Source organism: Antechinus flavipes, chromosome 4, assembly GCF_016432865.1.
Source record: "Antechinus flavipes isolate AdamAnt ecotype Samford, QLD, Australia chromosome 4, AdamAnt_v2, whole genome shotgun sequence".
NCBI classification, from domain to species: domain Eukaryota; kingdom Metazoa; phylum Chordata; class Mammalia; order Dasyuromorphia; family Dasyuridae; genus Antechinus; species Antechinus flavipes.
This window is the reverse complement of record NC_067401.1, coordinates 452,516,103-452,539,945: the sequence shown is the minus strand read 5'-3', so window position 1 is coordinate 452,539,945 and position 23,843 is coordinate 452,516,103. Positions and strand designations below refer to the sequence as shown.

Below are 23,843 nucleotides of genomic sequence, written 5' to 3'. Positions count from 1 at the left end.
TTCCTCCTCTCCCGTTCTCATGATTTCTCAAAGGTCACCGAGAGCGTATCTGCCAGTGTGAGGGCTTCTACAGGACCTTGGAAGCCATCGCCTCCAAACGCCTCATTTACATTGAGGAAGCTGAGACACAGAGAAGCTGGGGAAGTTCTCCAACCTTAGTGTGCCGCGTCAATGAGCCTTCCTCCTCTTCCTCTTCCTGAAGTGCCTGAGCGCTGCGCCAGGAGTCAGAAAGATCTGAGTTCAAATGCTGCCTCAGCCATTTAGCGGCTACGACCCTGGAAAAGCTTCTTACTTCCTTAAGCCAGTTTCTTTATTTGTAAACAGACACACACCTACCCCCCCGGCGTGTTACAACCACCATGACCACATGGAGAGCATTTGGTAAATGCTGGGTGCTACAAGATTCTAGAAGTGGTCTTTTCAGGGGAGAACTGAGGTCCCAGCATGCCGGTGTAAGAGTCATTCTAGGGCACGAGATCAGGAGGCAGAAGGAAAGACTTCCCCCAGAATGCAGCTTGAGAGAGAGAATTCCTCTATCAGGACAAGAATGACATAAAGTGCCTACTATGTGTCATGTGTGGGGCTAAGTGCTGGGAGTGCAAAGAATGGTGAAAGCTGCCCATGAGAGCTCTCCCTGGCGGGCACGGTGCCGGGCAGAACAGCTGGCAATGACACTTCCTGTGAAGCTCCTGGAAACCCACCAGGCTGGCATCCATGGCGGTGCCCCTGGGCAGAGGATGCCTTACAAGGTGATACACGGCCAGGAATGGCAGTGCACGCCTGGGATCCAAGCTGGGAGAGAACCGCAGGCTGGGGGATCGGTTCCAAATGGCTGTGGGGTCGTGGGGATGTTTAAGGTGAAGAGAACTGGCCCCCAGGTTGGACACAGAAGTGGTCGGGGCTCTCATGTGCCAATCAGCAGGGAAGAGGCTGCTCAGCGTCCCTGATTTCCAGGCTCTGTGGGAGCCACCCAGGGAGATCCCTAAGCACAGCACAGATACAAGTCTGGGTTCTTAACCAGGGTCCTAGGAACGAGTTTTGTTTCGTGTCTTTTTAAAATTTTAACATTTCATTAGAAAGTAATTGCTTCCTTCACATTTTGCCATATATTCAAAAACATTCTAAGAAGGAATCTTCACCAGATGGCCAGAGACATAACTGCAAGAGGCGCATAAATGGGAATTATCGGAAAGACGTGTTCTTTAAGTGATATTTCTGTGTTGTCTGTTTAGAGTCCAATCGGATAAATTCAAAAATAAAAGAGATTTTGGTTCTCTGTTTTGCCCTGTGGTTACACAGGAACAGAAGATGCTGCATTCACACAGAAGCAGCCGTGGTCTGGCTCCATCCCTTTGCCCCACTCATGCTCCGTGTCTGGAGTGCACACCCCCTCATCCCCACAGCCCAGAATCCTTCTCCGGTTTTACGGCTCCATCCAAGCAATCCTTTTTATAAGAACTCATAGCCCTAAAACAACGAAAACTCCCAGAGAACAAGGACGGTTTCATTTTTCTCTTTGTATCTGCTCCCATCACAATGTCTGGCACATGGTGGGTGATTCATTTTTTTTTTTGATTGATCATAGGCAGAATTGTTTCATTTTTGTCTCAGTCAGTCAACAAGCATTTATTAAATATTGTACTAAGCATTGAACATAACAGGGATTTAACAAAAGGTAGTCGAGATGAATTATCATGCATTAATTGTGGACAATCATCCATTATTGTGAATTCTAGCCTAGCTCATGTGAGCTCCAAGTCATCCTTGCCTACTTCCATTGACACATCAGACTCAAGAGCTTGGTTAAATCTACTCTTCAGGTGTGTCAAGAGGGATTCTGACTTGCCATTAGCTCGAGCCCCCACCAGTGTGCTCCCCTATCCCAGAGGACACTGGTGGAAAATCATTTAGGCATCTAAGAAAGATGGCGCAGTAAGGTAGAGTCCTAGAAACCATCTCCCAAAAGCCCATTCCACCTTCCCAGAGCAAAGTGGGCTCAAGCATAAAGAGAGTGACACACAAAGGTCTGTGACAGAGGGCTAACAAATCTGGCTGGGCGAGTCCTTTCCTCCCATCGGTGAGGTGACCAGAAGTTCCCCTCAGGCAAGGTCGTGGCCATCTCTTTGGGGCTCCTTGCAGAGCCGAGTCCAACAAGCTCTTTATCTCCTGGTGATAGGGATATTGCCATTGTGGAGGTATGGATGCTGTTGGAACACTGATGAGCACATGGGAAAGTCCAAGGATTTCAAAACCTTTGAAGCTAGATGTTCATCTTCTAGTCAAAGACTGGAGCTGAAGCAGAAGCCCCTTCCCCTTTCTCCCTCCTCCAGAAAACTTTTCTTCAGCGATGTACTGGAGAGTCACATTCCAATTTCTGGATTTTCTCATCCTGCTTGGGAACTAGGAGATAAGGGTGAAGGAACAACCAGATTTCTCCACCTAGACAAATAGAATTCCTATCTGGCATCATTTTACTTCATCAAATAGTTTTCCTTTTTTCCCTCACAATTGGTCTCAGATCTTTTGATTCATTGGTTGATAGAGACATGCTCCTGCCCAGTTAATGTGTTTTCAGCCCCTCTCTTATAAGATGACATCTGTTTCTATTATCAAGAAGCATTTATTTATATAGTCTTAAAGATAAAGTTTTTTTGAAAATAAATTTAAACATGTATCTGAAGATGAAATGGTATTGGTCGTCTTCATGGTGATAATGATGTTGTGCCTCCAGCTTAGATATGGTAGCTATCACTCCTTTCTGGAGTTTTTCTAATTCTCTCTTCATTCTGCTATTCTCTTTTTTTCCTTGATTATTTAATACATGAGCCAAGATAACTTTCTCATATTAAAATAATGTATACACGGGCTAGAATAAGACCATCACATTACTTTTCCGCAATTAGCTGTACTCTTAGGGTAAGCTTAAGATGTCAAAGCTGGATAGCTCAGCTGAAAAGAAAAAGACATGAACTTCCCCTTTCTGAAGTCCAAGTTGTTACCAGGAACAAGAACAAAGGTTGACGAAGTGAAAAGAATTTTCATAACCATGTCCTGGAGTAACATTCACAACTACTTAGTTTTGGGAAGTTAGATCAGAAAAGTTTCCATTTTCTTTATTTTATTGTATGTATTTGTATTTGTGTGTGTATGTATCTATAGATAGCTGTTCAAGTGTGTCTGATTCTTTGGGGTTTTCTTGTCAGATACTGAGGTAGATTGCCATTACAATTCAAACAGAGTTAAGTGATTTACCCAGAGTCATTCAGTCAATAACTGACTGAGGCTGGATGTGATCTCATGAAGATTAGTCTTCCCATTTTCCAACACAATGTCTTGCTCACAGAAAACATGTCATAAATATCTGATAAATGGAATTGACTGGAAATGATGCTAATCCTGATAAGACTTTTCTTGGTCCTTCTTTGGGCTCCTAAATGATGAATTGTTGGTCCTATATATCCTGTGCTCTCCACACTCCACTTCTTTCCTTTTTTGCTCCAATTTTATTTCTATACCCATTCCCACCTTGGTCTGTGCTTATTCAGAAATGGAGTAAAGGCAGCATCAATGCCAATAATGCTCTGTTCGTAGTTCAGGGAGGAGACATTGTTCTAGAAGAGGAGAGAACTAGGAATAAGCTTGAGGCTGCCCCAAAGATGGATATTCTGCTTCTGAGAATTGGTTTACAATCCTAGGCATATCAGATCTCAACCTGTATGGCAAAGCAGTAAGTCATCCAGACAATCTGGTATGGAGAAATAGAGATCAATGGAATAGACTGGGTACGCCAATACATAGTAGATAAATGACCACAGTAATCTAGGGGCAATTATGTAGTATAGTGGATAGAGTACCAGACTCATCTTCCCGAGTTCAAATTTGGCCTCAGACACTTAGTAAGCTTACTAGCTTAATTCTGTTTGCTTCAGTTTCCCCATCTCTAAAATGAGCTAGAGAAGGAAATGGCAAATTACCAAATTATCTTTGTCAAGAAAACCATAAACACAGACAGTATTTTGATAAAGATCTCATTTCTAAAATATAGAGAGAACTGAGTCAAATTCATAAGACTACAAATCATTCCCCAATTGATAAATGATCACATGATATAATCAGGCAGTTTTCAGATGAAGAAATTAAAACCATCTATAGTCATATTAATAAACTCTCTAAATCACTATTGATTAGAGAAATGAACATTAAAACAACTCTGAAGTACCACCTCACATTCATCAGATTGGCTAATATGACAGAAAAAATGATACATTTGGAGAGGATGTGGGAAAATTGGAATACTGATGCATTGTTGGTGGAGTTGGGAAGTCATCTCCCACCATTCTGGAGAGCCATTTGGAACTATGCCCAAAGGGTTACAAAACTCTGCATACCCCTTTGATGCAGCAATACTTCTTCTAGGTCTGAATTCTCAAAGAGATAATTTAAAAAATGGAAAAAGGACCAGATTTGTAGCAACTCTCTTTGTGGTGACAAAGAATTGGAAATCAAAGAGATGCTCATTAAATGGGGAATCACTGAAAACATTGAGATATATGAATGGAAGGGAACACTTTATAAGAAGGTGAATTTCAGAAAAACCTGGAAAGACTTAAATGAACGGATGCTAAGTGAAGTGATCAGGACCAGAGCATTGTACACAGTAACAGAAACATTGTATGGATGATCGACTTTGATAAACTTTTCTCTTCTCAGAAATACAATGATCTAAGACAATTCTAAAAGAGCGACAATAAAAACTGCTATCCATATCCAGAAAAAGAACTATGAAGTTTGAATGTGATTGAAGCACATCATTTTCACTTTTGTTTTTTTCTTTATTGTGTTTTTCTTTTTGTTCTCATTCTTCTTTCATAACATGATGAATGTGGAAATATGTTTAATACAACTGTTCATTTATGACTTCGATTGCTTATCACCTTAAGGGAGGAGAGAAAAGGATGGAAAAAAGAACTCAAAATCTTAGAAAAGTAAATATCAGAAAACTAAGATTTTTTTTTAAATGGAAACCCTACATGGGGTCATGAAGAATTGGAACCAGTTGAAACAACTAAACAACAATAATATAGAGATGTGATAAACCTATAGATCTGAGCTTTTGGGAAAAGATAATTGTATTTGGCAAAAGATTGCTAGAAAAAGTGGAAATAAATTTGTCAGAAACTAGTTATAAAACAACATCTCATAATGTATAAATAACAAGATAAGATTAAATCTGATAAATGATTTAAATATAAAGACAAATTAGGAAAGCATGGAAAATTTTACCTGTCACACCTATGGATAAGGGAAGAATTTATGTCCAAACAAGAGATAGCATATTTCGGATATAAAATGGTTAATTTTGATTTTACATATGTGTGTGTGTATGTGTGTGTGTGTATTAACTTGCACAAACAAAATTAGAAGGGGAAGCAGGATACAAGGAGAATTTTTATAGCAAGTTTCTCTGATAAAGACGTCATTTCCCAAATATATAGAGATAAGAATTGGAGTCATTTTTCAATTGATACAAAGGATATGAACAGGCATTTTTCAGATGAAGAAATCAGTTATCTTACACTTTGGTGAAAAACTGAGCTAAACCACCATTAATTAGAGAAATTCAAATTAAAGCAATGCTAAGATATCACCCTCACACCAATCAGATTGACTAACAAGACAGAAAAATAAAATGATAAATGTTGAAGGACATGTGGAAAAATTGGTACACTAATTCACTATTAATAGAGTTGTGAACTCACAAAACCAATTAGACACACAGACAGCAACTGAGAACTAGGGCCAAAGGGCTATCAAATTGTATTTACCCTTTGACCCAGCAGTATCCCCACTAGGTCTGTATCTAAAGAGATCAAAGAAAAAGGAAAATGACATATTTGCACAAGAACATTTATAGTGCCACTTTTTCTGATGGCAAAAAACTAGAAATTGATACAATGCCCATCGATTGAGAATTACTGAACAAGTGCAGGTATATGTGATGGCATATTATTATTCTAGAAGAAATGATGAACAGGATGTTCTCAGAAAAAACCGGAAAGACTTATATGATGCAAAGAGAACCAGAAGAACCTTGTACATAATAACAGTAATATTGTACTATGATCAATTGTGAATAACTTAGCTATTCTCAGAAATACAATTTTTAAAGATAATTCTGAAGGACTTTGATGAAAAATACTTCTACCTCCAGAGAAAGAACTGATGGAGTCTGGATGCAAATTGAAACATGCGTTTAATTTTTTTTTATTTTTCTTTTATTATGTCTGTGTTTTCTTTTGCAATATGGCTGAAAAGAGAAATTTATTTTGCATGACCTCACATGTATAGTCTATATAAAATGGCCCTGAGAGAGGAGGAAAGAACTGAAACTCAATTTTAAGAAAATGTTAATAATTTTACATGTAATTGGGAAAAAACAAAAAATATATAGTTTAAAATTTGATATTAATTCATAACCATATTCTAAGCTTATGTTTTCTTGTTATTCCTAAGAGTTTCCTTTGGTTTTTTTTTTGTGATCAATCATCTCCCCAAGACTTCACTATGACATGATAGTGTCAATCCTCAGTAAAGGTAAATTGTCATATTAAAACAAGGAAAACAGAAGCTCAGGATTAATCACAAGCTTACGACCATTCTTGCCTTCACAGTCTTCTGCATACATGATAGTCATCAAGGATGCCCTTAATTGCTGAATTCAGAAAAGCTATGTTTTGATTTGTACAAATGTAATAACAAAAATAAGTCTGTATAATTTTATTCTTTCCTAGTGGATACAGAAAGTTAATTTAAGCCTTAAAAAAGTACAAAACTAAATTCTCAATTACTAAGTATATATTGTTCTTTCCAATCAGTAGGACTTCTTCATCCTATGCCCATTACTCCCAAAGGACAAATTTCATTTGACACGACCTCTGTTTAGATTTATACATGGGCCGTATGCTGTGACTTATTTTTGAGAACTCACATATAAGCTGGAAATATATATGTGGACATTGCACAAAACATCATCATACTATGCTTTCTTTGGATTTGGACTTAATGGATGAAAACCAAACTATATAACATGACCAATACTAGCCATAGAAACTCTTGCTAAACTAAAATGCAATGTTTCGACTAAAAATAAAAACAAAATAAAAGCCATGGAGAAAAGCTATTCTCTGTAATGCTCGATACCACCTCCAGGAAGATGTAGCTCCTTGGGGTTTACAGTAACAGATCTGTCTGATCTCCTAAAGCAGCAACTTACCAGATAGTGCAAGGAAGAAAAGGGGGAAAGGAGGAAATTGGACAAATGCACTTAGAACATGGGCTTTCTTTAAGCCTGTTTTTTTGTTGTCATTGTTTGTTTGAAAATAGATTCAGTCTAGGAAAAAATCTATTTAATGTCTTCAAATTTTAAGGCAATATCTGCTCTATTCCATTCATACAAAATCATATTTTTTGGTTAAAAGACTTCCTTTATGCTCAACTCTGATGGCAAAGAATACAATTTAAATTTGTGACTGTGTTCTTTGAGAGAAGGAACACTTTTAGTCTCTGTGTTTGTATCACCTATTACAGTGCCGGGAGTGTAAAATAAGGGTTTAACCAATGTTGGATGATTGATGATTGTCAAATTAATGAATATATGACCTTTGGCCACTTGTCAATAAGTCAGTTTAATTATGAAAAGAAGCATTTTGGGATTTTGTGAAGACTGAGGATCCTTTCCACGTCTGCTCTGAGAGATAATGGCGATGATTTCATGGATTTTAGCGATGAAATGAGAGAACATATGGAAAGTGCTTTGGAAATCTTCGAATAGCTGGCGTTTAGACAGCAAAGGTTTGTGAAGTGATTTGTAAATGTTACCTCATTTTATCCTCCCAACAATGTGGGGGAGGAGCAAATACAGCAAGTGTGGCTTTGAACCAACTCAGTCCCGCCAAAAGCTCGAGTCTTAATCCTCGGAAAACAGCAAATGCCACAAATAGAGTTGGATTTACTGTTTTATCATCTGGACTTAAGAAAATGATGAAAAGCGAATATATTAATGATGAAGATTAAATGAAAAACTGTGTAAATCAATAATGTTCTCCCCTCTCTAGGGCCACCAATAAAACATTTTTTACACCCCCATGATAAGTGCAATTTTTATCCTCTCAGGACAGATGAGAAAACTAAGGCCGAGAAGGCCAAATGACCTGTCCAAGGCAATATAGCAAGCAAATGTCCCAAATCAGATTTGAACACAGATTTTCCTGAATCCAAGTCCGGAGGGCTTTATAAAAATGAGCTCTGAGAGCTAGGATTTGAACATTTATCTTTGTGAACTCCAGATGAGTATTTGGCTTTGCCGATCCCCATCGACAGGTTTAGTTTCCAATGAAAATTTTAAAACAAATGAAATTTGTAAGAGTCAAATCATGCCCCCCTCTATGAAAGGACCATCAATTTTGAGCTTTTTCTCCATCCGTTCTAAAATGAAATGTTATAAATGTAAATGGAAGCATATAGGTCTATATTTATTGCAGTTGTATGCATGTATATGTATGAATACAAATATTTATATGTATGATATAAACACACTGACAGAATACACGTGTGTGTGCACAGAGACAAATGGGGAGAATATCCCAAAAGTCTTCTTAGCTTAAGCTGCAGGGAGGCTTTGGGGCCCTGCACACATGGGAATGGATGTATTCACTCATCCACATGCACACAATCATGTAATATTCGCACTTCCACATTCATGTGTCATGGAGAGTGATATATACAGCACATGTAATCATGTGTATGTGGGCTTACATGCAAACACACAGAGAGATAGATGCTGGACACAGACATTGAGATAAGGACAATAGTCATAAATAGACATGGAAAAACATATAAATATATATATATATATTACATATATATACACACACACAAACACACACACATATATAGAGACAGATATGTAAATTTGTTACATTTGCCCAAGTAGCATTTCACCATTTGGGATGGGCTATTTGCACTCAGGTGCCCATATGAAATCCCAGAGCCACACAGCAAAATGCATGGGGCAGCTAGGGGCACTGCAGTGGATACAGTGCCAGGCCTGGGTTCAAATCCAGCCTCAGACACTTGCTAGCTATGGGACCTCGGTCCCTCTATCTGTTTTCAGTTCATCTGTAAAATGGGAATTATAATCCCTACCTGCCAAGATTATGTGAAGATAGAATGAAATAGTCTTTGTAAAACAACCTTTTGCCTCTTGAAACGCTGTAAATAAGATAAGTGTTTTGTGAGTTTGTTGAAAGAACAGCGGGCTTTTGGAGGGAAGAAAGCAGCTGGATAAGTGTGGGCCGTAGCCAAGCACCCCTTCCTTTTGTGCCTCAGTTTTGTGCTCTCTAAAATAAGGGTGCTTGACCATACATGACCCCTAAGGAGTCCCTTAGCTCTTTGGTTCATCCTATCCATATCATTCAGAAAATTTACTTTAAAATTGCATTATTACAATTGCACTGTTTGGGGAATATCATTCAATTAAGATTCAGTCAACTGAAGCAATTCCGTGTTAACTGTGCTCTAAATGTCCTGGGGATACGAATATCCCCCCAGATGCCCTACTCCCAAAAAGACTGCATTCTTCCACTGGGTCATTCCTGAGTTTCTCCATACGTACCCCTCCCCTCTGTGGTTCCTCAAGCCAATGGTCTGATTTGGTCTGATCCCCCAAAGCTGGGAACGCTCCAGATTCAAAGAATCTCATTGTCAGAAGGTTGATCTCCAGGCCTTAAAACACTATAACACCATTATTAATATCTAGGACTTTATACTTTCCAACCTAAATCTTACTGTGCTCCCCTGGGCTCCTTTTTGCAGTGAAGTTATGAATATATTCTTTTACTTGGAAGAATCTTTTAAAGTTTCTTCATAAACTGTCATCTTCCCTAACAGATGTTGGTTATATAAGCTGCAATCATCTCGAGGGTTTGATACACATTTGTTCCAAGGACTCCAAAAACCAAGGTGATCACGTATTCCAGGGATGATATTTCTTGTTTCCAGTGCTCCTGTGACCTCTGCTACTTCTATACCCACCTCTTAAAAGAGAGTTTAGACAAATGCAGAATTATGACACCATAAGAAATGATAAATATGAAGAATTCAAAGAAACGTGGGAAGACATTTGAACTGTTGCTCAGTGGAGATAAAGAGAGGGAAAATAATAGAAACAGTAACTACAGAACAATAAAACTAAACTGAATCTTTTTCATTCCTTGGCCCTAGACCAACCTTGGTGGAAAATCATCTTCTTCGTTATAGAAAGGGAGGACTACAAATGAATGGAAGAATGAAGAAGAGAAAAAAACCAGTCCTTTATTGAGTTTTTCCTTTGTTCCAAGAAGTATATTAAGAGCTTAAGATACACATAGAAAGAAAAGGATAGTCCTTGATCACAAGCAGCTGATGTTAGGATGGGGAGGTGGAACCTATGGGACCAGAGAGGGGCACTTTCTCAGGGAAGTTACATGGATAGAAAATGAGACTCTAGGAGAGCAAACTGACAGGTCTCATCCAGGAACAATGGCAGAAAATTGAAGTGAGTAGGTGTCAAGGTTCAAAAGCTGAGAGGAGGAAGAGGAGAGAAGGAAGGAAAGGATCAAGATCGTGGGGGGAAGGATTTGGAAAAGAAATGTGGAAAGAAAACAGGAAAATAAAGCAGTTAGAGCTTTTCTGAAATAGTGGCCCAGAGGCAGGGAGTCATAGATAGATAGATAGATAGATAGATAGATAGATAGATAGATATAGATATAGATATAGATAGGTATATATAGATATAGATACATAGATATATGTAATATGTGATTATTTTTTTCTCAAGTTATTTTGTTTTCTCAAAATCTTTGTTACAAGGAAAGACTCACGGTCACAAGCTAAAGGGAGTGAGAAGATTAATATTCAGAAATGAAGGTAATGCCAAAACAAACTCATCAATAAACAAAGAAAAAAACAGTGACTGGGATGCTTGTCACTCAACAAGTTTATTAAGCACCTACTATGCGCCAGATGCTGAGTATGCTAGATGCTGGGTATATACAAAGAAACTAAGGGAAAAAATCTCCGTTCCTGCTCTCAAGGAGCTAATGTTCTGATGAGAGAGAAAGTAGACAAAATAATGTACACGTAAGATAGGTGGAAGGTAACCCAAGAAGAAGCACAATCAGTATATGTGGGGGTTGGAGAGAAGGGCCACATGGAGTCCGGGAAAAGGAGCTCAATTAATATACACAGCAGCAAATCATGTTATTCACCCAATGCAGGCAAGCCCTTAATGAAGAGGTACCAGCCAAATTAGCGGAAGCAACGTATTTATTATTAGTCAAGAACTCATAATTTCCCAGCATGTTAGGAAGAACAGAACAAATCAATACAGTTTTGTGAATCCCAGAAGAACCTGCTACATACTGCTGGGGTGATATGGTCAGAGACAAAGTAACTAGCCATCTATCCATTATCTCCATCCTACCATATTACAATCCTTTATTATACAAAAATGTGTGTACCTAGACTGTCAATATGCTAATTATATTATATCCTATCTTATGTGTGATTATATAATATGTGAACATACACACATCTGAATATCTAAATTGAGGCAGAGGAACCTAGTTTTCTGGAATGAAAATTCAACGTATCAAGACGTGGTTTCTATATCAATGAACACATCCACCTTACTTGAGTCAAAGCATACCTAATTTAATAAATCTGCTGAATCATCCCAAAATATATCATTTAATTTAGCAATTAAGTCAACGTGACTGAAAAGCTCAGCTCCTTTTTAAAGCGGATTCCTAAAATGAAGGTTATGCTATTGTTGACTCAGATGTTACAAAACTTTGGGGAAGATGCTTATTTTATTGATACGCTTGGCCTGTTCCTTCTAATTAAATTTAAGAAACAAAACCAGAGAGTGTGTAACCCCCTTTGTTGGGGCGTACAGATGTTCAACTCACAGCACAACAGATGGGGGAGACCTCGCTTCATTATTGGCCACCACAGCCAGGATTCTAGCACCTAATTCTCCTCCAGTGGGAAGAAGAATAGCTGGATCCTCAGGTAGTCTGAGCTCTTTAAATTAAAGATAATGGAGGGTGCAGAGCAGAGTTCCTGAGTTTTTCATCCCTACCGGATAAATCTATACCCAGAGTCTGTCCCCAAATGAGCATCCCAATCCAGGATGCAGGGGAAGGCTGGTGCTTTCACATGACTCTCATTTAAGAGGGTCTCGATACATATTCATTGAACTGAAGCTTGGAGGAACCTTGACCTTTGTTATCGGAATATCCTCAGAGATGTGGGTGCAAGTCCTGACTCTGCCAGATATTGGCTCCATGTCCTGGGAAAAGTCACTCAATCGTGCCCTCCTCTACTTGGCAAGCTTTCCGTGACGTAGAGGGCTCCCGGGGACTGAATGCCTTCCACCATTACACAATATAGTCTCAGAGAATTCTCAGGAGCATTGAGAGGCACGTGACCTGACCAAGATCACAGAGCCAGTATGTATCAAAGGCAGGAATATAACTTTTTCTGATTAAAGTCTAATTCACTGCATCATACTGTTTATAACATTTGTAACTACAGTTTGTAACTATAAAACAACTATTTCAACTCGCAGATGTTTCCTGTGCCTCAGATGAGATATTTGGATATTCTAGCAAAAATGCCTCTTTCCAAAACTCTGATATTTTCTAGTGATAAAGGTTGTGTCCACATGAATTGTCATATTTTTGGCCAAATGTCGGAAACTGCGATAGGAATTCTCCTGGAATTTAGTACCCCAAGTGGTCTGCCCCTCCGCACCAGCATCCCGTTGTTTCCTCCCCTCTAAAGGCGATCACTCGTGTCAGTTATTGCCCAAGCCTCTCAGTGGAAGTCCAGGAGGATGTACTTAGGAGGGCACAAACAAAAGACAGCAAACCCAAGTACACAATATGATTTATGTGGCACAGAGGCAAACAGGAAATAACAATCTTGTGTCTTCAGGGTTGCTGCAAGTGCATTTCCCATGCTCTTAAAAAATGTAATGGCCATGATCAACTTCCGTGCATGAGAAAAATCTCAGCTCAATTCAATGACTATACTCACCACCACCTTCGTCAACCTTAGAAAGCCCTGCCATTGTACCATCCATCTCTTTGGCAGTCTTGGCCAAAGACCATCGAGCATCCTCTTCCTCTTCTTTCCCTTCTCCAGAAGCCTGATCTCTGCACCCACCACTTGTGCTTTTTTTAAGGATCTCTTTTAAGGAAGAATGACATTCTGCCCCTTGATCTTCAGAAATTCCCTCGGGATCCATCCTTTTGGACTCAATTTCCTTTTCATCCATGACCTCCTGGGAAAGAGAGTATTCCACTTTGTCCTCTTCATCCACATCCCTGAAATATGGATTTTCTTGCTGAGTTTCTTCTTGGCTTTGATCACTGCAGGTTCTCCCATCCCCCATTTCAGACATATCTTCACCGGAACTAGAATATGCATTACTTCTGGATGAGCCTGAGGAGGAAGTTTGCCTAGCTACAAACAGGAAAAACAAGGACAACACGAGTTACTTTTTTTTTTTTTAATCAGTCACCCTTATAGCTTTTCCAATAACCAGCTAATTTCATTAACCTCAAAACTATTAAGAATGCTTCAAAGTGCTCTGGACTAAAGAGCAAGAGCCAGGGGTTTCGTTCTGGCTCCATCATTTATTGATTATTGCAGGATCGAGCAATCGTTTCCCCTGAAGGTGCTGAAGGCTATACAGACAATAAAAAGAAGTCTGTTTCCACATCGGGGCCCTGGGTTTGATCTTGGTCTTCATGTTGGTACCTTGTGAATGTGGACCAAACATTTAAGTTCTGTGAGCCTCCATTTTCTCGGTGGCATGCTTGGGCTGGATGGCCTCTGAATCCCTTTCCTGAATTCCCATGACCCTGGGACTGGATGATTTTAGATCACACAAGGGCAGTCAATTAAAAATCCCCTAGTCTAATGCCTTCACATTTTACAGATGGGAAAATGAAGGCCCAAAGTAAGTAAATTACTTGCCCAAGATCCCAGGCAGGAAGTGGCAGAGCCAAATTCAAATATCACCCCCCCCATTCCTCATCCTGCCCATCTTCCACTACATTAACCACACTGCCTTCTTTACCAGCTCCTATAAGTTCCAGAAATCTTTTATTGTTCATGGATAAAACAGCTGGACGTTTTAGGGATATATATGTCTACCTGAGATCATCTGATATTTATTATGGAGGAGAAAAATCAAATACATTAGAATCCTATGACCCTTTAAACAGTGATTACAATCTGGCTTGTTCTGTTCTAAGAAGCTTTAAGAACAGTTATGAAATTTTGAAAACCTGTAAAGATCCATGTTACAATATAATCAATCAATTATATTACATTGATGAAAACGAGGGCAGGATTTTAGGGGATCCATTGATATCAGGAGCTTAATAAACCCTTGGATTAATAAATGAGGGTAACTGTTTCATGTTAACTTATTTACATCAGTACTGAACAGGAGCAGAATGAGAAGAATGGCACCAGAGACACTAGTGCTCGGTCATTCTCCTCCCTCTGATGGTTTAACGTGTGTGTCCTGCTGCAGCTGTAGGAGACCCAAGATTGTAATAATCCAAAGGTCAAGAGAAAGGCGCACGGTTGACAGAGTTTGGCCCCGGCGTCTTGCCAATGAAAGCTCATAAATGAAAAACAACACAGAAGATGGAGGGTGATGGAGCTACGCAAAGGTGGCCAGCAGCGGGTTCTGGACTCTAGCCCTCACATAGGCAGTAAGAAGGTCCCACCACTGGTCCAAAGAGATCCTCGCTACCTCAGACACAGGACTCTGCTGCATTGTCCACTCTTGGTTCTAGATCACAGTCACAGAGGGAAGGGGAGGACCAGGAGGGGCACAATTCAGGTGGAAGAGAGTGCTAGTCATTACTCACAGACTATAGGTCAGAAGAGCACTGACTACACTCCACCTTAGATTATACCACTTTAGAAGAACTGAAACTTACAGGATCCATCCCATCCTAAACTAGCTTTGAAAATAGCAACACAAAAATTCTGAAGCTTGGGGATAGAGCCCCCTACCACCTGAGGAGCAGAGTCAAAATATAAAATTAAAAGTCAAGAAAAAGATTGAAAAACACAAAAATATGAAAAAAATATCAATATAAAAAAAGGAATCTGATCATAAAAAACCACTATTGTGATAGAGAAGATGGAAACACTAACTCAGAAGTGTTCAAAGCAGCTTCATGCAACATCTCAAAACGGTCCTAGAAGCATGCAAAAAGAATTGTAAAATCTAAGAACAAAGGCAGGAGGGAAAATGGGGGAAAGGATAGAGATATGATGCAGGAAAGGATCAATATTAATTTACTTTTAAAAAAAAGAAAAATATGATTATCAAAAATTAAAAGAGTAAATTCATCACCAATTAAGATGAAATTAATTATTAGGAGTAATTTTGTCCAATTATATGCCAATAAACATAATGATCTAAATGAAATAGATGAATATTTATAAATATATTAATTACTCAGATTAATGGAGAAGCAAATAGAATATTTACCCCCCATTTAGAAAAAGAAATCAAACAAGTCATCAATTGAGCTTCCTAAGAAAAAATCACAAGGACCAGTTGGATTCATAAAAGAAATCTGCCACACATTTAAAGAATAACTAATTTCAATTTGTCAACTATTTGGGGGGGAAATTGCTTTTATAACACAACTATAGTGCTGATATCGAAACCAGGAAGAACAAAAACAGAGAAAGAAATCTATAAACCAATTTCCCTAGTAAATATTGATACAAAAATTTTAAGTAAAGCATTTTTTGCAAGGAGAATATAGCAATATATCACAAAGATCATACACTAGGATTATAAAGGATTTATATAGGGATTGCAAGGTTACTTAAATATTAGAAAAACTATTATAATTTACTCATATTGATAACAACAAATCAAAAATGATTCTATCAACAGATACAGAAAAAACTTTAGATAAAATATAATATCCCTTTTTATTAAAAAGCAATGAAAACATGGGAATAAATGGAACATTCCTTAAAATGGTAAGTAGTACATATCTAAAACCATCAGCAAACATTATCTATAATGGGATAAGCTTAAAACCTTCCCAGTAAGATCATTAGTTAAGCAAAATTGTCAATCATTACCAATTTTATTAAATGTTGTTCTAGAAATTCTAGCTGTAACAAGATAAGAAAAAGAAATTAAAAGAATTATAACAGGCAACGAGGAAATAACACTATCACTCTTTGCAGATAATATGCTTAGAGAATCCTAGAGAATCAACTAAAAAACTAATTGAATGTTTAACAACTTTAGCAAAAATGTAAAATATACATAAATCATCAGCATTTCTATATATTAACAACAAATTCCAGTAGAGCAAGAGAGAGAAAGAAAGAAAAATTGCATTTAAAATAACTGTAGACCACATTAAAAAATTGAGTCCATCTGCCAAGACAAACCCAGGAACCACACAAACCAATTACAAAATATTTTTTTCATGAAAATAAAGTCAGGTTTGAAAAATTTGGAAAATATGAATTGCTCCAGCTTAGGCCAAGCTTAAAATGACAATTCTACCTAAATCCCACCTGCTTATTTTGTGCCATAACAATAAGATTTCCAAAAATTATTTTATAAAAATAGAAAAAATTATCATAAATTCCATTTGGAATTAACAAAACTTCAAAGAATATCAGATGAATTCATTTTAAAAATGAAATGAAAGGTGGCCTAGCCATACTAGATTTCAAATTGTATTATGTAATAATTTTTTAAACAATCTGATACTAAGACATAAAGTAGTGTGGATCAGTGAAACAGATTAGATACACCATACACAGTAGTAGTAAATGTCTACAATGAGTTACTGTTTAATAAACCCAAAGATCCCAACTTTGGAGAGAAGAATTTACTTTTTAACACAAACTGTCATATTGACTAACATTTCGGAAAAGGAAAGTGAATTGATCCATCCATTCTGGATAGCAATTTCTGGAAAGAAATGAAGGGAATGTCCATCAGTTGGGGGATCACTAAGTAAGTTGTATTTGATTGGGATGGAATAATATTTTGATTTAAGTAATAATGAATAGGCCGATTTCAAAAAACCCTGGAAAGACTTACATGAACTGATGCTGAGTGAGATGAACAGAACCAGAACACTGCAATCGCAACATTTACTGTGAATGATTTAGTTCTTCTCAGAAACCTAATGCTGCAAGACAATCCCAAGGACTCATGAAAAATCCTATCCATCTCCAAAAAAGTAGAATTTATGCTAACTGAATGCAAACCAAAGCACACTATTTTCACTTTTTTGAATTTTTGTGTGTTGTTTGGTGTTTGTTTTCTTTCACCATGTGACTGATATGGAAATGTCTTTCATGATTGTATAATATAACCTATATCAAATTGCTTCCCATCTCAGAGAGGCAGGAAGAAAAGAGGAAATTAAAACTCAAAAAATTTGTTAAAAAAGAAATTTGAAATTTGTTACATGTAAATGGGGGGAAAAATTTTTTTTAATGAGATAGTTCTTCAAGATGTTGAGGAAGAAAAGGCAGGAGAATGAGCCAGATAAGTCAGGCCCCAGCTAGCCCCGACCCTGATTCAGTGTTGAGCTCAGAGCCCAAAGACCCTGCAAAGAGCAGCTGTCAGATCACTATTCAGTACCAATGGCCATGACAGAGGATTTTATCAGTGACTCCCTTAGGAAGCCCTAGTCTCCAGGCTCCACATGGAACCACTGGCGTCCTCCATGGTCCCAAAATTACTTTTCATTTATGCATTTGGGTTGTTCTGATTCGGCATGCTAATTACAGGTGCTGCCAAGGAAGTACGTGCAAATATCGAGTCTAAATATGTTTATAGCTATGATATAGATACATATGTCTACACATACCTGTGCATAGCCAGCTCTCTACCTAATTAAGGATCTGCCCAGCTCATTCCCCACTATCACCAACACCCCTTAAAAAGAATGTAAACCCCTTGAGGGCAAGATTTCTTTGGTCTCCGGTGCCTCTGGTTGATTTTTGTACAATGTAAGTGTTTTAAAATGCTTTGAAATAATGCATGCGAACACTTTCACTGGGAATTTGGCAGATGTCAGTTTTTTTGAAGACTTTCCCCATCCCTTTTCCCACCCTCTTTCTCAGGGATCTCTGACAAACCATATGGAGCCAAACCCTAAAAGTTGGCCTATCTCCCAAAGTGTCCAGAAGACTCAGAAAGTTGCTGGGATGGTGAATTTGGGTTAAAGGATTCCCCCAAGAGTACTAAATAAGGCACAACTCCAGGAGGTAAAAGCAGTCCCTGGCCTTATTACTTCACTTTACTACCAGTCACTTTACCTTTTTATTTGCAGGACTACAAAGAGATCCCCTGAAGCTGGGGCTATAAGATGTGCAGAGAGCGTATGCTCATTATACCCACATTATACTACATTATACTCCTAATTCTGCATTTGTTTGGCATTCAAAGCTCTTCACTCCTGGCCCCAAAGTATCTTCCCAGCCTGATTACCCAGACCTCCCCTTCATAGTCGCATATTTTGGCCTAATTTGCCTTTTGGCTATTTCTCAAATATGGCGCTCTCTTTTCTGACTTCTTGCCTTTGCACAGCAGACACTCCGTGCTATCAGAGTATCTCATTGCTTCAAAGCTGAGCTCAAAGTCTGTCTCCTACATTTTCTCATATTTATTACGTACATGTGTTACATGACTGGAAGATTTCCTATAAAGCAGGTGAACATAGCTCAGATCTACATAGACTTCTAGGATTTGGAGTCCTTTACTCATCTCCTGAGAGAGGGAAAAACTGAAAGGTTAGAGAGCCCTGGATGAGGGAATCATCCATGGAGAGGAAGGTGAAGGTGAGGAAAGCTGGACCCGGGGAGTAGCTGTGATGACATCAGTGGAGCCCCCTCCTCAAACCCAGGTCTTCTAATAGTAACAGAGGTGAAAGCTAAAGGGAAAGCCTTCAAGTCGAGAACTGTATTTCTCTTTATTCCCTTCCCTGATACCTCACTTCAGCTGGGTGACTCTGGTCTCCGTCTCTAGGTGGGACCTTTTATTCTGACAAAGACTGAACCTGACTGGTCTCTTCTTATTTATCATTAATGCCTGTGCCTGTCCCTGTCTTTTGTACTTTCTTGTGTCCCTCTGTTCATGGCAAGAGCCTCCAGATGACAGACAGTGACCTTTCCTTGAGCAAGCTCCTAGTCCACCATTAGAAAGTTTCTCTCTCTTATTTAACCCTTGATATGTCTCACGCCTCTGCTTCCAAAAGTAGAATTCCTGTGTCTATGGTTTTTAAATTTTCATCATTATGTTATTAATCGCATGTACTAACCCCCAAAAGATTACATAGAGAGATGTGTGATGTCTCCTCCAATAGACTACAAATTCCCTGAGGGGAAAAAGTGTTTCATTTATGTCTTTTCATAATAGGGATTAAATAAATGCTTGGTAATTAATGGATTGATATGATCTATGGCAGAATATGTATCATACTAACATTCCAAATGAAATCCTTTTACTAAGTTCACTTTCTCCTCTTTCTCACCCCCCTTATTTCTCTTTTTTTGTGTGTTTTTCCCACTCTTCAGCTATAAATAGATACTTTATTGATAGGAAAAATAGGTTAAATGGGGTTCCCCCACTCTACCTTTAACTCCTCCCTCAGCCTCCTCCTCTCTGAGTCTCCTCTCGTTGTCTCTGGATGATTTCAAAGGTCTCTCTAGACCTGAATCTAGATCAGGAGTCCACAAGCTTTGGTAATCACCATTAGAACCAGACTGTTCCACACCATAAAAAATAAAAATGCTTTTCGCAGCCAGACCAGGCAACTGCAATTCCAATCTTCTCCTGCCCCCTAGCTACCGTGGGCATGAACCATTTCTCAGCAGGCTCTCTCATGCTCCGACTCATCACTCTTATTCCCATGACTTCTCAAGGGGCACAGAGTCTCTAAATGCCAGCAAGGCCAGTTCTCTCCCTGCTGTTGTACCAGCCCTGGTGCATTCGGGATCGGGGCATCCCCTCCCGTGATGAAAAATTTATCACAAAAATGTCTACTGCGAACAGTTTAATCAATGTTTTTCATTAAGTACAAAAATAACTGGGATGTCAAGTTATACTTTCTCTGGGCTTCCAAAAATACTCGTCTCTAACACCTGAACATTTACATAATGATTCCCAATATTGGCTAATTGACAGTTTTGACAGAATAAAGCAGAGTCAGTGTGGAAGACGCCGTGGCAGTCAGGAACTCATAGGCTTAAGTCCCACTTCTACAATCCCTCATTATGTGACCCTTATGTCACTTAGCCTCTTAAAGTGGCCCTAGGATAGAGAAAAGTTGCCAATCTACATGGAGTTTCTTCATTGGAGATTCTCTGTCCTAATGAAATTACAAATCAAGAAGAAAAAACAAAAAAAGGCAAAGAAAATTGACCTACTGTTCTATCTTTCAAGGTAAGTAAATTAGATAGTAACAAAAAATATATAGTTCATTTTAAAGTGAGCAAAACACCATTTTGCTTAATCTATGAGATGCATTTCCAAAAAAGCGATCAAGAAAATGACCTTGAAACTCTGCCATTCTCCCCGAAAGTTTCATTTCCATCTCTCTCCGACTCAATGGCATGATTGAGTGCCCTGACACATCTTGGTCATAGAGTCTCATACTGACACTCTTGCAGGGGTGAGAAAGTCCCGGCCCCAAGGTCAGTAGCAATGGATCGGCAAACATGGAGACCAACCAGGGTAACAGAGCGAGCCTTGGCTTGGAGGTCTGACTTGGACTTCTCCCCGAGGCACCCACCTTCCCGATGGTGTCCACAGCCAAGTCACTTCGCTTCTCCTCAATCACACAATTAATCTGGATCCACTTTGCAGACGTTTTATATAAAGTCAAAGGCCCAGCTCACAATAAGCACTTATTAAGCACTTGGTCGGTGTAGTGGGTGGGGGAGTCCCCATGGAGTCCGAAGACCTGGTTTCTATTGCCCTACTTCTGACGCATATCGGTGGCGTTCTGGGCAAAGTCATCCAATTTTTCAGGGTTCTAGGATCTTTAGAGGACTCTCCGTTCTACAAAAGGTGCCCACCTATGTGGGGAGAAGTTTCTTACAAGGCACTTCGGACACTGATAAAACACAGTTCCACCCCAAAAGTTTGGTCCCCTATTCACGTATCCATGTTGCTTTCCCCATCCCACCCCCAGTCAGAAGAAGAAGCTCCCTGAAGCTATTTTCATTTTTGTATTTGCTTCCCAAATATCCTGCACAAAGCCAGCAAACGTAAACACCCCATGATGCTTGTTGCATTGAGCCCAATTTAAATGAAAACCAGGGTTGAAAGAAACCCGAGGAGCTGCCTGTCCGGCCTAGTCCCTGCCCTTTCCCCTTGTTCCACCTGAGAGCAATCGCAGCTGTTCCGCCCAAAGAGGCGTTCACACAATCGGACGTTTGTCACCAAGATCCATCCGGCCACTGGGAACACCTTGGCCAGCTCCGCCTCCTGGTCCTTGGGAGAAATGTTCCCTCTCCCCAGGACCTTACATTTATTTTGTGTCAAGAGATAGGGACAGAAACTCCCCCGCTTACATAGGAACACAATCAGCTCACAAATGTGCCTTTCTTTATGACATTTTTTTAAAGATGGAGAATTTATTAAGCAATTGGTCCAAGACAGTCACTGCGTTTTTTCTTTTTTTTTTTTTTTTTTTTTTTTTTTTGCTGAGACAATTGGGTTCAGTGACTTGCCCAGGGTCCCACAGCTGGGAAGTGTTAAGTATCTGAGGCCAAATTTGAATTCAAATCCTCCTGACTTCAGGGATTTCAGGAAGGAGGGAAAGAGGGAAAGAGGGAAGGAGGGAAGGAAGGAGAGAAAGGAAGGAAGGGAGAAAAGAAGGGAGGAAGGGAGGAAGGGAGGAAGGAAGGAAGGGAAGAAGGAAAGAAGGAAGGAAGGAAGGAAAAGAAAAGAAAGCATTTTCATTGAGGATATGTTGAGGACAAAGAGGATACATAAATCTTAGAATTAGTCACTTAACTCAATCACTTAATTGCTCAGGGTCCCCCAGCCAGTATGAGTTTGAAGTAGGTAGAGCTTGAACCAAGGTTTTCCTCACTGTGAGGCCATCGTTCTAACCATACTGTCTGTCTGGATCTATGATTTCATCAATATGAAGACCTCGCACTGGCACTTTTAATGCTGCTCCATTAAAGCAGAGTCTTCGAGAGTCAGCTGAAGTACCAAACCCTCACCAAGTATTATGGCACCCAATAAATATACTAATGCTGGAGACCCAAAGACAATATGGGGGTCCCTGCCCTCAAGGAGCTTACATTCCACTAGGACACATACCACAAACAAAATAATTGGAGCAGGGAAAAGCATTATCGGGATTTTTCAGGAAAAGGCTTCATTTAAGTGATGAGAGAGGAAAAAAGTCAAGTGAAAAATAAGTCTTGTTGCCCAGTGGTACATTTGCTGATCAGTCTGCCTATAATATATATCTAGTGAAACACACGTGCAATGCACTGATTTCTGTGAAGTATCCCAGCTGATGCATTAATTCTCGGGAACAAACAAGCATTGTCTACACCTTTTTTCAGTTTGATCAGAAGAAAAGAATTTTATCTTAGAAGATCTGGATCTGATCACAAGAAGGTGAGCTGATTAGTCCATGCAAAAATAGCCCCCGGACTCCTATGTTTCCCCCAACCATCCTGATTATTTATGAAATCAGCAAACTAATCATTCATTTAAAAAAAAAACACAAAATTAAGACATCTTTTGATCACGGCCCTGATTCTCGCATACAAACGCTCCCCCGTTTTTAGCTTCTCCCCAACCTGTTTTCTGATTCTGGCGGCTTTTCTATTTTCTATAAAATCATCAAGTCCTTCTTGCAGCTGCCGCCTCTTTTCCATCAAAGGTTCTCCCTTTCCCCATGTCACATAGAAATATAAACATCAATGTAATGTTCACATGTGCTCTGAGAAAACAGCCCTTTTATGAACCATGGCAAGTGAAAGAAATATAAATGATGGGCGCTTTAAATAGAAAATCTGCCTGGCATAATGGGTACAAAGATGTATAGAGAACTGTCAGCTATCAGTGGGTGGTTTATTCACATTGTGGGTAAACCACAAATCTGGCTTTCAAGTTTACTGAAGTGTATTCTACCCACTTGCTTTGTTGATATCAGATCATTCAACTTCAAAGAGTTCAATAAAAATATAGGTTGGATTGAATGACCTTCAATTCTAAAAAAGAAAAAAAGTCATCTTGGAAGGAACAGGAGCCTCTCAACAATGAAATACTGGCAATGGAACTGAATACAATCCTCCCCAAAAAAGAAAAAAGGAAACTTCTCAAAAGAAATGGATGTGGCTACATAGGAAGCTCATAGATGACCCAGGAATCAAAGCAGATGTATATGAGACGGAAATATGGGTAGGGATCTACCACTCACACAAACGGGGTGCAGTCCACTGAAAGGACGGGGTGAGAAAAGGAAAGCTGGGTGAGCTAAGCTTTGTTCCTGTCTAACTGCAGAAGTGGGAGGATGAGGAACAAGGAAAAGACAAACTCGATGTAGGGAAGATGGGATGGAAATAAGAGATGGAAGAACTGCTCAACCCTTGCTCTGCTTCTCGGTTTTTATTTTCCTTCTAAGGACAATGGTCTTCCTAGGCAGAAAAGCACAACAAAAGTGGTTATGAAGAAACTGAAATCC

The 23,843-nt window shown here is 39.2% G+C and overlaps 1 protein-coding gene across 6 annotated transcripts in view; it reads right to left on the bottom strand.

Moving 5' to 3' along the window:
- The window catches only part of ERICH3 (glutamate rich 3), a 136,702-nt gene that overhangs the window by 15,272 nt on the left and 97,587 nt on the right, over positions 1-23,843 (bottom strand). For 4 of the 6 annotated variants that reach the window (XM_051999412.1, XM_051999411.1, XM_051999414.1 and 1 more), the window contains one exon: positions 13,141-13,569. The exons of the other annotated variants lie outside the window; for them this stretch is intronic. In XM_051999412.1, coding sequence (XP_051855372.1) covers positions 13,141-13,569 — 429 coding nt within the window. The remainder of the gene's footprint in view (positions 1-13,140; positions 13,570-23,843) is intronic. 6 annotated transcript variants of the gene reach the window in all.